This window comes from Nicotiana attenuata, chromosome 11 (genome assembly GCF_001879085.1).
Source record: "Nicotiana attenuata strain UT chromosome 11, NIATTr2, whole genome shotgun sequence".
Taxonomy (NCBI): Eukaryota; Viridiplantae; Streptophyta; class Magnoliopsida; order Solanales; family Solanaceae; genus Nicotiana; species Nicotiana attenuata.
Window position 1 is genome coordinate 53,401,890 of NC_031999.1, and position 18,235 is coordinate 53,420,124.

The 18,235-nt window shown below is 38.8% G+C and overlaps 1 protein-coding gene across 1 annotated transcript; it reads right to left on the minus strand.

The window, feature by feature from the left end:
• Positions 71-2,320, minus strand: LOC109234542 (DNA-directed RNA polymerase III subunit rpc8). The gene is made up of 5 exons (XM_019400565.1): positions 2,164-2,320; positions 1,895-1,979; positions 1,711-1,777; positions 1,535-1,624; positions 71-683 (listed from the first exon to the last, which is right to left on the minus strand). The coding sequence occupies exons 1-5, from the start codon at positions 2,303-2,305 to the stop codon at positions 636-638; spliced, it is 432 nt and encodes a 143-aa protein (XP_019256110.1). The 5' UTR covers positions 2,306-2,320; the 3' UTR covers positions 71-635.

Below are 18,235 nucleotides of genomic sequence, written 5' to 3' on the forward strand. Positions count from 1 at the left end.
TACAAGGAAATAAAATTTGTAGTAAAACTTTTAGTACAAAATTTAAACTTCCACACGTATGAAAACAGTGTGATCGAAACAATAACATACCTAGTGTATTCCCACAAGTAGGGCCAGAGGAGAATAGTGTGTATGCAGATCTTACCCTTACCTTATGCGGGTAGAAAAACAGTGTGACCGACAATATTTTAAATTGAATTTATCTATATGTAAAAACCATACATATATTTTATGGATTAATTACTTCACAAATAGAAATAGAAAGACATAAGTAGCAGAATCATCCTTTCTGAAAAGAGTGTACTGAGGAACTGCTAAGAGATTTGAACTAACACAAAGAGAAGCTCATTTTGCTTCTTTCTCAGGGTCTCAAAATTAGAGTCACTACTTTTCTCTCTCAGGGGCAGCACGTCCGGCATTCATGCAAGGGTCCGGGGAAAGGCCACACCCCAAGGGGGTGTGATGTAGGCAGTTTACCCTGAAGCATCAATGGCTGATTCCACGGCTCGAACCCGTGACCTATAGGTTACACAAAGACAACTTTACCATTGCTCGAAGGCTCCCTTCTGTTTTTCTCTCTATTTAACAAAAAAAAATTATATAGTTTATCGTCAAAGAATCTTCAGTAATTTCTGCTATATCCACCATGAAATAGGTCCTAGACCATCAGCATCAAGAGATCCCTGGTATATACAGACAAGAAAAAATGCCAGAATTAATAAAAATAAGCATAAACTAAACTATTTTTCCTCACTAAGTCCATAGAAAGTAGAATAACATAGGAGAATTTTTCAATCTAATGCTTATTGAAGATCCGCGTTCCATTTTTTATATGGTTTAAAGATATAGCTGCTTAGTGCGACTGATAAACAACGTTGCTTCATCCAAATTCCAAGAGTAAATGCTGAAGTTTCAATTTATGCAAAGAGCATTTTCTTTTATAACGAGTAACATAATTTAAACTCATGCGAATTGATCAGAAGTTCAGCCTTCAAGTCACCAAACTGCAAAAATGAAGTAAATGATGTGACAAAAACTCTATAATCGACCACTGAGTTAATGTCCTATTTTTAAGGGTAATCGCCACACTAGTTGAGCAGGTGTAATTACTGATCAGGAGTTTACATAAGTCACATCTACAATGAACAGCATGCTAAAAGCATGGTACGATGATATATTTGTTGCAAGTAGCATATATTTTAGGAAGCTTGATAAGCTTCAACAACCTAATAACATTTCTCCACACTCAATGATAAAGCCTTTACATATTTAGATGCTATGTTGCACGGACTCTCCAAAATGCTGCCGCACCCAATGTCGGATCCTCCAAAAATGCAGTACCTTTGGAGGATCCGACACGCACTCGGCGATAGTTTTGGAGAGTACGAGCAACATAGTTTAGATGCACAATAAATCCAATGCATCTCGAGCATTACAACCACTTAACCAGCTAATAGCGATGGGGCTATATCATTTTAACTGTAGGAACAGAAAAAATAATATACTGAAGGAATAAAGTTAAGGGTTGACGTACCTTTATGACCATTGGTGCAAATGGCTTTGAATCCTTTTCTTGCTCAAGAGGTACGGATGGATAACTAACACTATGAACTTGGAACCTAATCTGCAGTTTATATAATCAATGTCAAAATTCCACGTACATCATTTGACAAGCCGGTGCAATATAGCAAAGTTGTTAGTTCTAAAAACCTCATCTACGCCATCAATAGGATATTCATCTTGTCCCTCAAACTGCCATATCCATCTGACTTGGTTCCTAAAATAGACAATAAAAAACCATATGCAAAGAAACTTAAGATGTATGATTCAGAAAGACCAAGCAGTAGATGCAATTGCACCACAAAATTAGATGTTGAGACAAGAAAACACTTACTTGTTCTCGGGATCAGGCTCAGAACGTGATGGAGATGGCATTAGAGGTGGGGGTACATAAATGTCATTGAAAAATCCAAGTGACACTGCCAAACATAAAATTGAACGAACATTAAGATGCCTTTTTTCTGAGAGAATATCCTCATCCATTAATATGCGCCTTATATATCACAGAAGAAACTTAATGAGAAGGAAAATATATATATGACAGAAACTCCAACAAAGGAAAATTGCGAGAGAAATAAACTGTAAACAGTCTGCAAGCCTTACAGCGTAAACCCTCAGCATTGGACTCTTTGAGTTTAGCAGCTATTACTTCTCCTACAAATGGTCGAAACACTATCAGTCTAAACTTGACCTGCAAAAGACCATGATTTTTCTCTATTAACGAACATGTTATCACAGTAAACATTACAAATAATAGAAAGCTGATTAGTTTGAAGTGCATTGCTCTATGTAGAATCCAACTGCTGCTTCGGCAAATGATAATACACTCGAAAATCTAATTGGTCTTTTATCAAGGTGAGGAATTGTCCTTTATCAATTTTAAGGCTGTTAGTGAGAATACTTTTTGTTTGGGGTCAGCAATATGAATCCTCCCATCTTCATTTAAGTTAAACTCATATCATCATCGATACCAAATAAATTAAAAGTGAAAAATAAGTTAAATCAATAGTACGCAAAATAGTTGACACATAAGACTCTTTGGTTATTATGCTGTCCAGCCAGGATTTGTCATTTTTCCTCTAATTGAAAGGTCAACATTTCGTGTAGGCAAAAACAAGGATAAGGAGCTTTTTTTTCCTAACAGTGAGACATCAGATCTTTATATAGATTATGGCAAGGAAGGTAGTAACAGAATAATTAAAGGCCAAAGATACTGACACTTATCCACATCTCTTATTCTTTTAAAAGATCGAGGGGAAATTTTATTTATTTATTTATTTCGATCATTGAAGAGGGACATTTGATTTAGAACAAAGTTGTGTGGATCTCTGTCCAGGAAACAGATTATTCCCCTTCACATTTAGCAAGAAATAATGCACTTTCAATTCCCAGTACGGGGCACTGATGCTCAATGCCAAAGAACTTATCAGTTGACATAATTTAATATTAACCCGGAAACAGTCTCAACGACCTCCAGGAAAAGAATAATCAGAGGGAGATGGAAAATGGAATCTCTCACGAGGGTGAATGACACCAGTTTGCTCAATCCGTATAAGTTAAACAAAACAACAACAACAACTACCCAGTAAAATCCCATATAGTGGGGTCTGGGGAGGGTAATGTGTACGCAGACCTTACCCCTGCCCCTCGGGGCAGGGAGGCTGTTTCCGATAGACCCTCGGCTCAGAAAGTCGAAAATAAAGTAAGAAAAAACAAGAGGAGAGAATTCATTAGTAACTCCAGTAGAAATCGTAATAGTAACAAAAACATAAAAATCGAAAAATGAATGACATGCAATAACAGTAATCATAATCTAAGGCCCGGGACTAAGACAAACAACAAGAATAGTGTGGGTGCTCAGAAAAGTCTCCTTTTCTTATCTATAAATACGGAAGACATCCCAGTAGTAGAGAATTAAATCTGCACGTATGTTTCAGGCTTTGTTGTATCCTGATAGAGAATTGCTTGTAACCTAAAGTATATACAGGCAATAACTCTTGAAAGATAGTGATCTTTCACGCCTCAAAGCCTCTCATTTTCTGTTACTTATCTTTAATTTTTCTATCAACTGTTACTAGCAGATGAATCTGCATCGAATAGTAACTGATTTGGTAAGCAAAAGTTCAGTAAAATCATCGATCCGCTCCCATGCCATACCCCTCGGAGCAAGTTTTTAAAATATTTACATGAAAAATAAGTAATGCACCACATATAATCTCAATAAATCATTGCAGGTAAAAGAGGTATTTAGCCATCAATAACATTACACATTCATCATATATAATCATATTATGAGTTCCCGCGGTGAAATCACTAAACCTACCAATGGACCTCCCGAATTAACCACTAGGACTAATTGTATGGGTCAAAATATGCTTAAGGAATATTTTGATACGAAATGGAATTATCAAAAGTGATTTGGCCGAGGTCGACTAGTAATTAATCAATAGGATTCACTGCCGAGGAGTCGATCATGGTCGAGGTCAAGTATTCGAAACGACAGTAACGACTAGTTTAGTAATATGATCTTTCTGTCCTTGTACTTTTAGGGTTAATTGGGGGTCTGTCCCATATAAATAAAAAGAGAAATAAGAGGAAAGGCATGTAATATTCTCTAATAAGAACATTCTTCATAAGCATACTTTCTCTCTAGGTAGAATACATACATTACCTTTCTAAAGAGACGATTGTCTATTATTCCATACCTTTTCTATCAGATCCGAGAAGGATCCCAATATTCTAGTATTTTTCTTTCATCCATCATTATCAAGAGGAGGAGTCATCCATCTCATTCAATATTGGGTTAATTATTCTCCTTAATACTTTAATATCATTTATTGTTATTTATTTCTTGGCATTCCCTCCTCATTAATGGTCTTGAAACGTTAAATACACGTTGTATTTAATCTTCTTCTGGCGCTACTCTACGTCAGTCATATTAATCGATTATAGATCTGAAGTTATTATTATTAACTAGGTTTAACCCATTCAATTAGTTTAATCAAAGATCTACATTTTTTGGTCAAACACTAATAAACATATATGATGTATCCAATCATCGCATCAAAGCACAGAAGGCATGAAGTGCAAGCCAACCACATCAATTGATGTATATGAAGCCATGTCAATATTTTTATTTGACAATCCGGGAAAAAACGAAGAAGGAAAGTTGTACCCCAAACTCTAAATTTGAGTTCCAATTTGCAACAGATTCCCTTCTTTATAATTCTCATAAATCCTCAAGGTGATTAATGCAAACCTAAGCCTACCAGTGGCGAAGCCACATGCTTGTAAGGGTGGTGAACTGACCACCCTTCGTCGAAAAATTGTACTGCGTACGTAGGTAAAATATTACGTTTTAGAGGTATATAACACATATTGAACACCCTTTGTCGTAAATTTTTTTCACTTTTTTTAAATTTGAACACCCTCAAAAAAATTTCTAACTTCGCCACTGAAGCCTACATGCAGGGAATGTGTAGCTTCCTTATGGTCGTGTCAAGAAAACACAATGATACCCTAATGATAAATGATACTCCACTTGCTTGGGCCTCCCTTCCAAGGAAATTCTGCAGCAAAATTAAGAATTTTTCACACATCACACGCAACTCGACAATTTTAGCATTTGAAAGGTAATATTGGTAATTCTGTTTCCCAAAAATTTACTACGTCTTCCCCTTTTCAGATAGGCTAGCTCTATGTATATGAGGGCACTATACATGTAGACTCTATTGAGTTAACGCCCCCCCCACCCCTCCCCCCGTGTCCCCATTTTCAACTTTATTAGTATAGTATATATTTTTAGCACCTGTTACCCCTTTAGTATATATTGTTGGGGTTTTTAATGTATTTAATTAATATATTAAATACTTAAAAGAGGATGAATGGGAAATGGAGGGAAATGAAATTTTTGAGTGAAATTTTAAGTTACCCCCCTTGGTAAATGGGCATTGTCCCCATATTGGAAGAGGAAGAAGTTTTTTATGGGTATATAAGCAATTGCTCTTCTTCTAACTCTTAAAGAGTTGAGAAGAAAGCAAGTCTCGCGCCGTCGTCGTCGCCGCTCGGCTTCGGCTTCGGATTTGGTCAAATGATTGATTGATTAACTTTTTGGACCAAATTTATTTGTTAATAGTAAAATATTAACAGAAATGTTATTAAATATTTATTTTAATAACAGAATATTAATATTAAATCTAATCCTCATTTATGCTGTGGCCGTTTTGCAGAAACAGCCATTCTGAAGAGTGGCACCTCTTCAGATTTCAGCCCAACTTTTGGCTATAAATACAACACTATTCTGCCCAACTTTTAACTTCAAAGAAAGCAATAGTAAGTGTGATTTGCTACTGAACTTTGTGTTCGCTGAAACACTGGGGTTTGAAGTACCACTATACCAGTGTGTAATTCGTTCTATCCCGGGAGGAAATAATTCATAACCTTGGGTACTAGGAGGGGATTAAGTTCCTTAAGGAAACACTGTGAATTCAGTGGGCTCGAATTGGTTTTCTGTCATTTCTGTTTATATTTATTTATATTTCCAGAATTATTTTACAAATACAGTATACTAACAAGCTTAAGGAATTTAAATATTCTCTGTATTTGTACTTACTGTTTCTGGAGAGTAAAACCTGTGTGGTTTTGTACTCTATTAGAATCTACGTGATTTTAACGTTTGTGTCATTCTTTTATAGAAATGACTAATGAGAATGAGAACCAAGCTGTTCCAATGGTGACTGCCAATGCCTCAACAAGCCGAACGACACCGGCAACATTGGCACCGGCGGAGAAACCCAGAAAATTTTTCGGGATTAATTTCAAGCGCTGGCAGCAAAAGATGTTCTTCTATTTGACTACACTAAGTCTCCAGAAGTTCATCAAGGAAGATGTTCCTGTGTTGTCCGATGAAACTCCAGAAACTGAGGCGTGGAAGCATTCAGATTTTTTGTGCAAGAATTATATTCTAAGCGGACTGGAGGATGCTCTGTATAATGTCTACAGTGGCGTGGAAACGTCAAAGGAACTGTTGACTGCGCTTGAAAAGAAATACAAAACCGAAGATGCCGGGTTGAAAAAGTTTGTTGCTGCAAAGTTTTTGGACTACAAAATGGTAGATAGCAAGTCTGTTATTACCCAAGTCCAGAAATTGCAAGTGATTATTCACGATCTCCTTGCTGAAGGTATAAATCAAATTAATATTGATGTTGAAAGTAGTAATCTTAGTATTTTTACTAACAGAAATTTCATTGAAGGTCTTGTTATCAATGAAGCATTCCAAGTAGCAGCAATGATTGAGAAGTTGCCTCCTTTGTGGAAGGACTTCAAAAACTACTTAAAACACAAACGCAAGGAGATGTCCCTTGAAGATCTCATTGTTCGGTTGAGAATCGAAGAGGACAACAAAGCTGTTGAATAGAGAGGCCGTGGGAACTCAACAATAATGGGAGCAAATATTCTTGAAGAGAACAAAAAGAGGAAGAAGGCTTCTGGACCGAAATACAACCCAAGGAAGAAGCGGTTCAGTGGAAACTGCTACAACTGTGGAAAAATCGGACACAAATCTACGGAGTGTCATGCTCCGAAGAAAGACAAGAAGAAGGGTCAAGCAAACATGGTTGAAAAGCATGATGATGTTGATGACTTATGTGCCATGCTTTTCGAATGCAACTTGGTGGGCAATCCTAAAGAGTGGTGGATTGATTTTGGAGCCACTCGCCATGTTTGTGCTGTTAGAGAAGCTTTTGCTACTTATGCTCCTGTTGGACACGATGAGACGATTTCTATGGGAAATGCTTCAATGGCCAAGATTGAAGGATGTGGGAAGATATTTCTCAAAATGACTTCTGGCAAAGTGGTGACTTTGAACAACGTCCTTCATGTCCCGAGATTAGGAAGAATTTAGTCTCTACTGGACTTCTTGTTAAGAATGGTTTTAAATGTGTTTTTGTTTCCGATAAGGTTGTAATAAGTAAGAATGAAATGTTTGTAGGAAAAGGTTACCTCACTGATGGCCTTTTCAAGCTGAATGTAATGGTTGTTGAAAATAATAATAAAATTTTCGCTTCGTCTTACTTACTTGAGTCAAATGAATTATGGCATATACGTTTGGGTCATGTCAATTATAAAACCTTACGGAAAATAATTAATTTAGAAGTATTGCCTAAGTTTGAATGTGAGAAATCAAAATATCAAGTATGTGTGAAATCTAAGTATGTTAAACATCCTTATAAGTCAGTTGAAAGAAATTCAAATCCTTTAGACTTAATTCACACAGATATTTGTGACATGAAGTCAATACCATCTCGCTGTGGAAAAAAATATTTCATAACTTTTATTGACGATAGTACTCGATATTGCTATGTTTACTTACTTAATAGTAAAGATGAAGCAATAGACGCATTCAAGCAATGCAAAAATAAAGTTGAAACACAACTTAACAAGAAAATTAAATGACAAGAAGTGATAGGGGTGGTGAATATGAATCTCCTTTTGAACAAATATGTTTAGAATATGGAATTATTCATCAAACAATGGCCCTTTACACGCCCCAATCCAATGGGATTGCAGAAAGAAAGAATCGTTCATTAAAGGAGATGATGAACGCATTATTGATAAGTTCTGGTTTGCCACAGAACTTGTGGGGGGAAGCCGTTCTTACGGCTAGCCGAATACTAAATCGAGTACCCCATAGCAAAACACAATCCATTCCATATGAAAAATGGAATGGAAGGAAGCCCAACTTGAATTATTTTAAAGTGTGGGGGTGTTTGGCAAAAGTGCAAGTTCCTAAACCCAAAAGGGTAAAAATAGGACCGAAACCTGTTGATTGTGTTTTCATAGGAAATGCGACTAATAGTAAAGCATATCGATTTCTGGTTCATAAATCAGAAAATCCCGACATTCATAATAATACGGTTATAGAATCAGATAATGCTGAGTTCTTTGAAAATATATATCCGTATAAAAACGAATGTGAGTCGATTGGTGAAGGATCTAAACGACCTCGGGAAGAAACAAAAGAAAGTACACTTAACTAGGAGGATCCAAGACGTAGTAAACGTCAAAGAACGTCTACTTCATTTGGACCAGATTTTGTGACTTTCTTATTGNATATAAATGACTTGGGCTTGGGCCGGGTCGGATCTTTAAATAAAGATTTTATTTGGAACAACTTTTTGTTATTTAAAATTTGAATTTAAATTTAAATTTAAAATTTTAATTAACAGAAAGAATTGTGGTTGAACGTGAAAAGGGGCGTCTCTTCAGAAAAGTCTCCTTTTACAACAACAACAACTACCCAGTAAAATCCCACATAGTGGGGTTTGGGGAGGGTAATGTGTACGCAGACCTTACCCCTGCCCCTATCGGGGCAGAGAGGCTGTTTTCGATAGACCCTCGGCTCAGAAAGACGAAAATAAAGTAAGAAAAAACAAGAGGAGAGAATTCATTAGTAACTCCAGTAGAAATCGTAATAGTAACAAAAACATAAAAATCGAAAAATGAATGACATGCAATAACAGTAATCATAATCTAAGGCCCGGGACTAAGACAAACAACAAGAATAGTGTGGGTGCTCAGAAAAGTCTCCTTTTCTTATCTATAAATACGGAAGACATCCCAGTAGTAGAGAATTAAATCTGCACGTATGTTTCAGGCTTTGTTGTATNTAAATGTAGTGTATATTAAAAATGTTCTAAATCACATAGTCATTGTTTGCTTATATGTGGATGATATGCTCATAATGAGTAATGACATTGCCAATATAAATGCTACTAAGCGTATGCTAACTAGCAAGTTTGATATGAAAGACATGGGAGTTGTTGATTTAATTCTGGGAATTAAGATCCATAAGACTTCTCAAAGTCTGGCGTTGTCACAATCTCACTATATTAAGACAATACTTGAAAAATTCAAGCACTTGGGCTTTAAAGTTGCAAAGACTCCAATTGACGTGAATCTTGCATTAGCAAAGAACAAAGGCCAAAGCATATCACAATTGGATTATGCTCGTGTGTTGGGTTGCTTAATGTACATCATGAATTGTACACGACCAGATATAGCTTGTGCTATAAATAAATTGAGTCGATATACTAGTAATCCAGGTCAATCTCATTGGATGACCATGAAACGAGTTTTGGGGTACTTAGTACATAGCACTATAGTAAATATCCTGCGGTCATTGAGGGATACTGTGATGCAAATTGGATCACCGGATCAACTGATTCCAAGTCCACAAGTGGATATGTATTCACTATTGGTGGAGGAGCGGTATCTTGGAAGTCGTCCAAACAAACTTGTATTGCCCGCTCTACAATGGAGGCTGAGTTCATAGCCTTGGATAAAGCCGGTGAAGAAGCTGAATGGCTCCGGAATTTCTTGGAAGATATTCCATTTTGGCCCAAACCCTTGGCACCAATATGCATACATTGTGATAGTCAAGCGGCAATTGGAAGGGCTGAGAGCGTTATGTATAACGGTAAATCTCGTCATATACGACGAAGACATAAAACCGTTAGACAATTACTCTCTAGAGGAATTATCACGATTGACTATGTAAAGTCAAGTGATAATGTGTCGGATCCACTTACAAAAGGCCTAACTAGAGAGGTAGTTGAGAAATCATCAAGGGGAATGGGACTATGGCCGAGAACAAGTCATAGTGGCGGTAATTCTACCTAGAAGACTGGAGATCCCAAGATCTAGGTTCAAGGAGATCAAACAAAGTCATTAATGACGGTTCAACATTGTCAAATAAGCTTTTGGTCCATTCTCATATAAGACAATGTTCAGTACCAAGGATAAAGCATTAAGGCTTTTTAATGATTTCTAAATTTGATACGGGGTATATCAAATAGTGTATTTACGGGATGACACGCTTAGGAATCACCTATGTAAGTGTGAAATGTTAGCCGCTTCAAGGAGAACTTTGTAAGGCCAGTTCTCTACGCACTTATGAAACCAGGCGGTGTTCATGGCTGAAATGAACACAACAATGAGAACCAAAGACTGTTAAGGGTTGGTTGTGTGACTTGTGGTTGTCTAGGTATACACCAAAGTTAGACGGTTCAAAGATATCAAATCTACCGATTGATCGAGTATATCCGACATAAGTTCACTACGGAAAGTTCAAAGGGAAACCTACTTATCCAGATGCAATTAATCCTTACTTGCGAATCACACAGTTTTTCATGCATACTTCCGTGATATAGCCATTCCCCATTCATGTGGGGGATTATTGGGTTTTTTAATGTATTTAATTGATATATTAAATACTTAAAAGAGGGTGAATGGGAAATGGAGGGAAATAAAATTTTTGAATGAAATTTTAAGTTTCCCCCCTTGGTAAATGAGCATTGTCCCATATTGGAAGAGGAAGAGGTTTTTTATGGGTATATAAGCAATTGCTCTTCTTCTAGCTCTTAAAGAGTTGAGAAGAAAGCAAGCCTCGCACCGTCGTCGTCGTCGCTCGCTCGGCTCGGCTCGGCTTCGGCTTCGGCTTCGGATTCGGATTCGGATTCGGATTCGGATTCGGATTCGGATTCGGATTTGGTCAAATGATCGATTGATTGATTAACTTTTTGGACCAAATTTATTTGTTAATAGTAAAATATTAACAGAAATGTTATTAAATATTTGTTTTAATAACAGAATATTAATATTAAATATTAATATTAAATCCAATCCGTTTTTCTGTTTTGGTAACAGAAAAGTAACTACCCTCTTCAATTTTCCCTCTTTATTTTCCCTCTTTATTGTTGAGTAAATGGCCATTTATGTAATGACATTTATGCTGTGGCCATTTTGCAGAAACAACCATTCTGAAGAGTTGCACCTCTTCAGATTTCAGCCCAACTTTTGGCTATAAATACAACACTATTATGCTCAGAATTTCACTACGAATTTTCTGAGTTTCTCCTCCTTTCTTCTGCATATTTTAACTTCAAAGAAAGCAACAGTAAGTGTGATTTGCTACTGAACTTTGTGTTCGCTGAAACACTGGGGTTTGAAGTGCCACTACACCAGTGTGTAATTCGTTCTATCCTGGGAGGAAATAATCCATAACCTTGGGTACTAGGAGGGGATTAAATTCCTTAAGGAAACACTATGAATTCAGTGGGCTAGAATTGATTTTCTGTCATTTCTGTTTATATTTATTTATATTTCCAGAATTATTTTACAAATACAGTATACTAACATATATTACTTGCTACAGAACATGGAATACACATTTTTTGGTGAAGAAAAAATTCTCTGTTTATGTAATTTGGAATAAATTAAATGATAAGAATAACAACAAAATAGTGTTTTATGCATATTTTTGAAGTCCAATAGTAGTATGCTACAATAAAAAATATATTCGGACGCTGGAATTGGACATAATGTTGGTTTGCAGTATGGACCTCGCAAGCTTTGAGAAATTTGATAGCACTAAAAGAGTTTAAAATTAAATTCGTAATGTCACTTCCATAATATGAACAATGGATCTAGTCTCAAGATCCCTAACTTGGATTTACTTAGATTAGAGTCAGTTCAATTTTTTCTTGATTTCAATTCGCCTGAATTATAGCTTAGCTCAATTCTGGAGGTAGATTAGATTTAATGTGATTTGGCTTGTACTAAGTTTGTAAAAGCATAGTATTAACCAAATTATCAACCATTGGAAAAAGTTACTTTCTACAAAACAAATAGATTAAAACAACCTAGATTTTCCATATCAAAATATAAAAAAATTCGAACTTCCCTCTCTCAGCGAACTGATAAAAGCAAATTTACTATCGCAGATACTTGTGTTATGTCACACGCACCATACATAAGTACAGGAAAATATGTATTTACACATAATGCTTATACCAACTTAAGTAATTTGATCTTATCGGGTAAAAACAAAAGTGTCTACGGGTAAAATCAGGGGTAGGTCTATCCCGATTCTCCGGTGAAAAAACGGAAGAAGGGCACGGATGCACAAGATTGTAACCGAGGTTAGAAACCCCTCGTATCGAGATCGAGGAAGAGTGAACGATGTGCCCGCCGTCAGATATAATAAAACGACGTGCCCCAAGCCAAGAATGAGTTCGAAGACCTCGGGAAACACGGCAAACGGTTACGCACGACGGATAGAGGGCCGTAATATTAGTACCTAACCGGATATCATGGTGGATCTCGCTCAATGTCAGTTAAGAATCAATAATTAACGAGAAAGGAAGATTTTTACCTTTTTTAGATATATACTAAGGATGAAACTCTCCTACTATATAAAGGGAAAGTTTTTCTTTTGTAACTCACACTGTAACGCGCAAACCAAAGCAATACAAGTTTATATTCTGCCTTTTAGCTACTGATAAAGTTCTTATTCACTTATCTTTTTCTCCGTTCACGAACCGAGGTCCTATCGAGGACGAGGACTATTCAATCTAGGTTCAAGCCTGGACATAACAATATAGTTGGTTTGATCGTTTGTTTCGTCTTTAATTCGTTTATCTGATATTCTTAATTATTGTGTTGAATCAAACCACGTATCTTTAAAATCACATACAAATTTAATTGACACCCAGTTTTAGGGTAAACAGATGGGTGTCCACCGTGGGGCTAAGGATAATAGTGGTGATTTGATACGAATCTCCATAACATACCCTATTTTACACTTGGTCTTTGAAGCCTTAATTTCAGATCAGCTCAAAAATGCCAAACTCTCAGTTTGATTACTTGAACGTTGACGCCAAGACTGGCCATCATGGCGAAAATAGTAATTTGGTGCCCAACAATGAGGTGCCTCCTACTGATCCCAACGGTGTCCCAGTTGTCCATTCGGTCGATGATAACTCACATATGGCCGTTGACGTCAATTTGCCAACTGATCCCGAAAATAGTGTTCGCGAGGGATCCCGACCAACAGCTCGGGAAGCGCCCGAAGGCGAAGATGATGGGGTAAGCCTACTGCTAATCTTCGGAATGTTGCAGGCTCAATAAGCAGCAATAGCACAGCTGTAGAATCAAAGCCACCTCCCCTCCCCCCCTCAATCCTGAGGTAATGAAAATGCTTGAAGCATTAACGAAGAGGGTGGAGTCAGGTGAGAAGAAAATTGAGGCTAATGACAAGAAAGTGGAAACGTACAATTTCACGATCGATCAGATCCTGGGAGCACCCTCGATATTGAAGGGGCTGGATTCCAAAAAATTTATCTAGAAGCCTTTCCCTCCGAGCGCAGCACCAAAGCCGATCACAAAGAGGTTTCGTATGCCCGATATTTTCAAATATAATGGGACCACGGATCCAAATGAGTATGTGACCTCTTATACGTGCGCAATCAAAGGGAACGACTTGGAAGATGATGAAATCTAATCGATGTTATTGAAGAAGTTTGGGGAGACTTTGTCCAAGGGAGCAATGATATGGTATCACAACTTACCCCTAATTCCGTTGACTCATTTGCTTTACTTGCAGATGCTTTCGTAAAAGCCCATGTCGGGGCCATCAAAGTCGAGACCAAAAAGTCCGACCTTTTCAAGGTCAAATATAGAGACAACGAGATACTCAGGGGAGTTCATGTCAAGGTTCCAGATGGAATGGATGGACTTGCCTCCGGTTGCAGATGATTGGTCCATTCAAGCATTCACTCAGGGGTTTAACCCCGAAGTTCTTTGGTAGAGTACTCGCCGGTGACCTGGGCCGAAGCCTATTACAGGTATCAGTCAAAGATCAGGGTCGAGTATGACCAACTCGGAGCTCCTTCTGAGTTTGTTCACCCCATCAGGGCCGATGATAGGTCTAAGAGAGTCATTGATCATGAGCCAAGAACGGTCCGGGATTGGTACTAACCACATATCACATACCGAAAGGGAAATGGGTCCGGGTGTCACCCCACAAGCAACAAGAAGAGAGGCGATCGAGGGCCCAGTGGTCGAGGTCTGATGAGCAAAAATGGTTTCGACAGGTCGCTCGGGAGTAGGGAAGCACTTAGATTATTGGAGTATAACTTCAACGTGGATGTTGCCAGCATAGTATCACCCATTAGGAGCATCAAAAAGACCAAGTGGCCCCGACCATTGTAGTATGATCCTACCGAAAAGGATCCTAACTTGATGTGTAATTATCATGGCATTCATGGTCACATGATCGAGGATTGCCGACAGTTGAGAGAAGAAGTTTCCCGGTTATTCAACAACGGGCACCTCCGAGAATTCCTAAGAGATCGAGCCAAAAACAACTTCAAGAATAGGGATGCCAACAAACAGGCCGAACAAGAGGAACCTCAACACGTGATCAACATGATCATCGGAGGAGTCGACCTCGCCCAAGGACCAATGATTAAATGCACTAAAGTATCCATCACTAGGGAAAAATGCACTCAGGATTATGTTCCGGAGTGAGCTATTTCGTTCAGCGATGAAGATGTCAAGGGTATCGTATAGCCTCATAATGATGCACTGGTAATATCCGTAGTTATCAACAAAACTCGAGTTAATCGTGTGTTGATTGATCTAGTAGCTCCGCTAATATCTTCAGATCAAGAGTCATAGAGAAATTTGGGTTACAAGACCAAATCATGCCAGCAGTCCGGGTGTTGAACGTATTTAACATGGCATGTGAAACCACTAAAGAAGAGATAAACTTGCTGGTAAACACCACTGGAGTGATTCAAGAAACAAAGTTCTATGTGATCGAGGGGGACATGAGGTATAACACTCTATTCGGAAGACCGTGGGTTCACAATATAAGGGCAGTAACCTCGACCTTGCACCAGGCGTAGAAATATTTCACACCGGGGGGAGTTAAGATGGTCTATGGAGAACAACCAGGCGCAACGGAGATGTTAGATGTCAAATAGGTAATCCCGGTGCCAGTGATTTCGACATCGAAGAACACGGAGCCGCCAGAAAAGAATAAATTAAATAGCAATCACTGATACCGGCCTCGGCTGAATCGGAGGAATGAGGAGCAGACGAGGAGGACGATTGCGGTGTCCTGAGATCATTCATAGCTTCTGATGACACCGCCGCTACCAAATCGATGATCGAGGAGTTGGAGAAAGTCATATTAATCGAACACCTACCAGACTGAAAGGTATACCTGGGCACGGGGTTAACCCCCGAGCTTATAAAAAACTTATTGATTTTCTTAAAGCTAACGTATGTTGTTTTGCTTGGTCCCATCTTGACATGACAGAGATCCCGCTGAGGAGGCTACAGTCTGAGGTCAAACATGCATTCATAAAGGATGAGGTATCCAAACTTCTTAAAATAGGATCCACTCGGAAATTTAAATACCCGGACTGGTTAACTAATGTAGTAGTAGTGCCTAAAAAGGAAATAAAGTAAGAATGTGTGTATATTATACGGACCTAGACAAAGCATTCACTAAGAATTCTTTTCCTTTGCCTAACATCGATTGAATGATCGACGCGACGGCCGGGAAAGAGATGCTCAATTTTCTCGACACCTACTTCGAGTACAACCAAATTCAGATGGACCCGGACGATCAAGAAAAGACTTCTTTCATCACTAAATTTGGCACCTACTGTTATAACGTAATTCTGTTTAGATTAAACAACGCTGGTGCTACCTACCAATGCCTAGTGAACCGGATGTTCTAATAACAAATAGGAAAATCAATGGAAGTTTATATTTATGATATTTTGGTCAAGTCCCTGCGAGCAGATGACCATTTGAAACATTTTGCAGGAGACCTCCGAATGGACCCTGTAACATGTACCCCAAGATCAAAATAGTGAGGCCAATGCACTAGATAACTTGGGGTCGTCGGTCGAGTCCGATGAATTCATCTCGGGAGCAGTAGTACAACTAATGAATTCGGTGATAGAAGAAGGCCACGCCAAAGTAAACGAGTGTAACTTAGGGTTGGAGAAACAAATATATAGAATACTTGAAGACATGAAAATTGCCTTCGGATCCTAAAGAGTCGAGAACCTTACACACCAAAGCTTCCAGATTTAGCCTGGTCGAAGGGGCATTGTTCAGGAGGTCTTTCATTGGCCCATAAATAGATGCTTAGGACCATGGGAGACCAAATACGCCATGAGAGAAGTTTATGAGGGCACTTGTAGGAACCATTCGGGGGCAGAATCCTTGGTTCAGAAGCTAATCAGAACCGACTACTACTTGTGACGACCCGGCCGGTCGTCTTAAGAATTTACGCCCCGATCCCCCATTAACTGCTTCCCCTAAGTTCATTTATGCTATTTTGGTTTGCTGGGACGTTCGGTGTTGAGTTTCGGAGAGCTTTGGGACACTTAGTCCCCAAATGAGAGCTTAAGTGTTGAAAAGTGGTCCGTAGTCGGAACAGTGTGAAGACGACCTGAGAATGGAAATCCGATGGTTTCGTTAGCCCCGTTAGGTGATTTTGGGGTTGGGAGCGCGTTCGGAATGTATTTTGGAAGTCCGTAGCTCATTTAGGCTTGAAATGCCGAAGTTTGAATTTTATAAGTTCCCGGTCCGATAGTGAGTTTTTGATCCGACGGTCAGATTGGAATTCTGGGAGTTACAGTAGTTCCGTCATGTCATTTGGGATGTGTGTGCAAAATTTCAGGTCATTCGGACGAGGTTCGGATAGGTTTTTGATCGAAAGCGTGTTTTGTTGGAATTTGAAGTTCTTAGGCTTGAATCCTTGATTAATTCGGGTTTCCGACGTTGTTTTAGGTGTTTTTAAGATTGGTACAAGTTTGAATAAGGTATTAGGTGGTATTGGTGCTTTTGGTTGAGGTCCCAGGGGCCTCGGGATGATTTCCGGTGGTTAACGGATAAATTTTGAAGTTATTACAGCAGCTGAATGTCCCTCTTCTGGTATTTTCGCATCTGCGGCTTGGGAACCACAGATGCGGCGCCGCAGAAGCGGCTGTGTGGCTGCAGAAGCGGCTTGTCTCCTTTTTCCTCAGAAACCGCAGAAGCGGTGCCATTTTCGCAAAAGCGGAACCACAGAAGCGGCTTAGGCATCGCAGAAGCGAGCCGCAGAAGCGGCCCAGCTATCGCAGATGCGGCCCTGTTCCCTTTAGTGAAAACCGCAGAAGCGGCTTGGTTTTCGCAAAAGCGGTCCCTAGTCCGCAGAAGCGGAAATCCCTGGGCAGAAATAGAAATTTCGAGGGTTTGAGTTCATAAGTTACAAAATCAATTGAGAGCTCGGGAGAGGGCGATTTTGAGTGGGTTTTGAAGAGAAGATTATTGGGTAACGTTTCCTTAATCTCTTCTAGTTATATTTCATCATTTTGTAGTTAAATCCATCATTAAAAATTCGAATTTGGGACTAAAATTTGAGGAATTTGGTTAAAACTTCTTAGGCCAAACTTTTGGGTTTTGAGTGAGCATTTGACCTCCGATTTGGGAGATTTTTATATGGCTAGACTCGTGAGAGTACGAGGGTTCCGAAAATGTGAAAATTATTCGATTCCGAGGCATTGTCCTGAAGGGCATTTTGGTCATTTCACCTAATTTCACGCCGTAGCTTTGAATTTAATAGCAAAACCAGGTGTTTGCGATGTTATTTACAATGTGTAATTGAATTGAATAGATTTGGGCCATTTGGAGTCGGATACTCGTGGCAAGAGCGTGGTTTCTAGTTGATATTGAGCCGGTTCGAGGTAAGTGGCTTGCCTAACCTTGTGTGGGGGACCTTTCCCCTTAGGACATGATCTTTGAATATTTGAATGCCTCGTACGTGCGGTGA

Bases quoted from the DNA above. Each gene is read 5' to 3' on its own strand.
- LOC109234542 (XM_019400565.1), bottom strand. From the start codon at position 2,305: ATGTTTACTGTGATAACATGTTCGTTAATAGAGAAAAATCATGGTCTT. The intron at 1,778-1,894 runs GTAAGTGTTTTC...TGTCTATTTTAG, and splicing joins GAGCCTGATCCCGAGAACAA to GAACCAAGTCAGATGGATAT. The intron at 684-1,534 runs GTACGTCAACCC...TGTATATACCAG, and splicing joins TTGCACCAATGGTCATAAAG to GGATCTCTTGATGCTGATGG.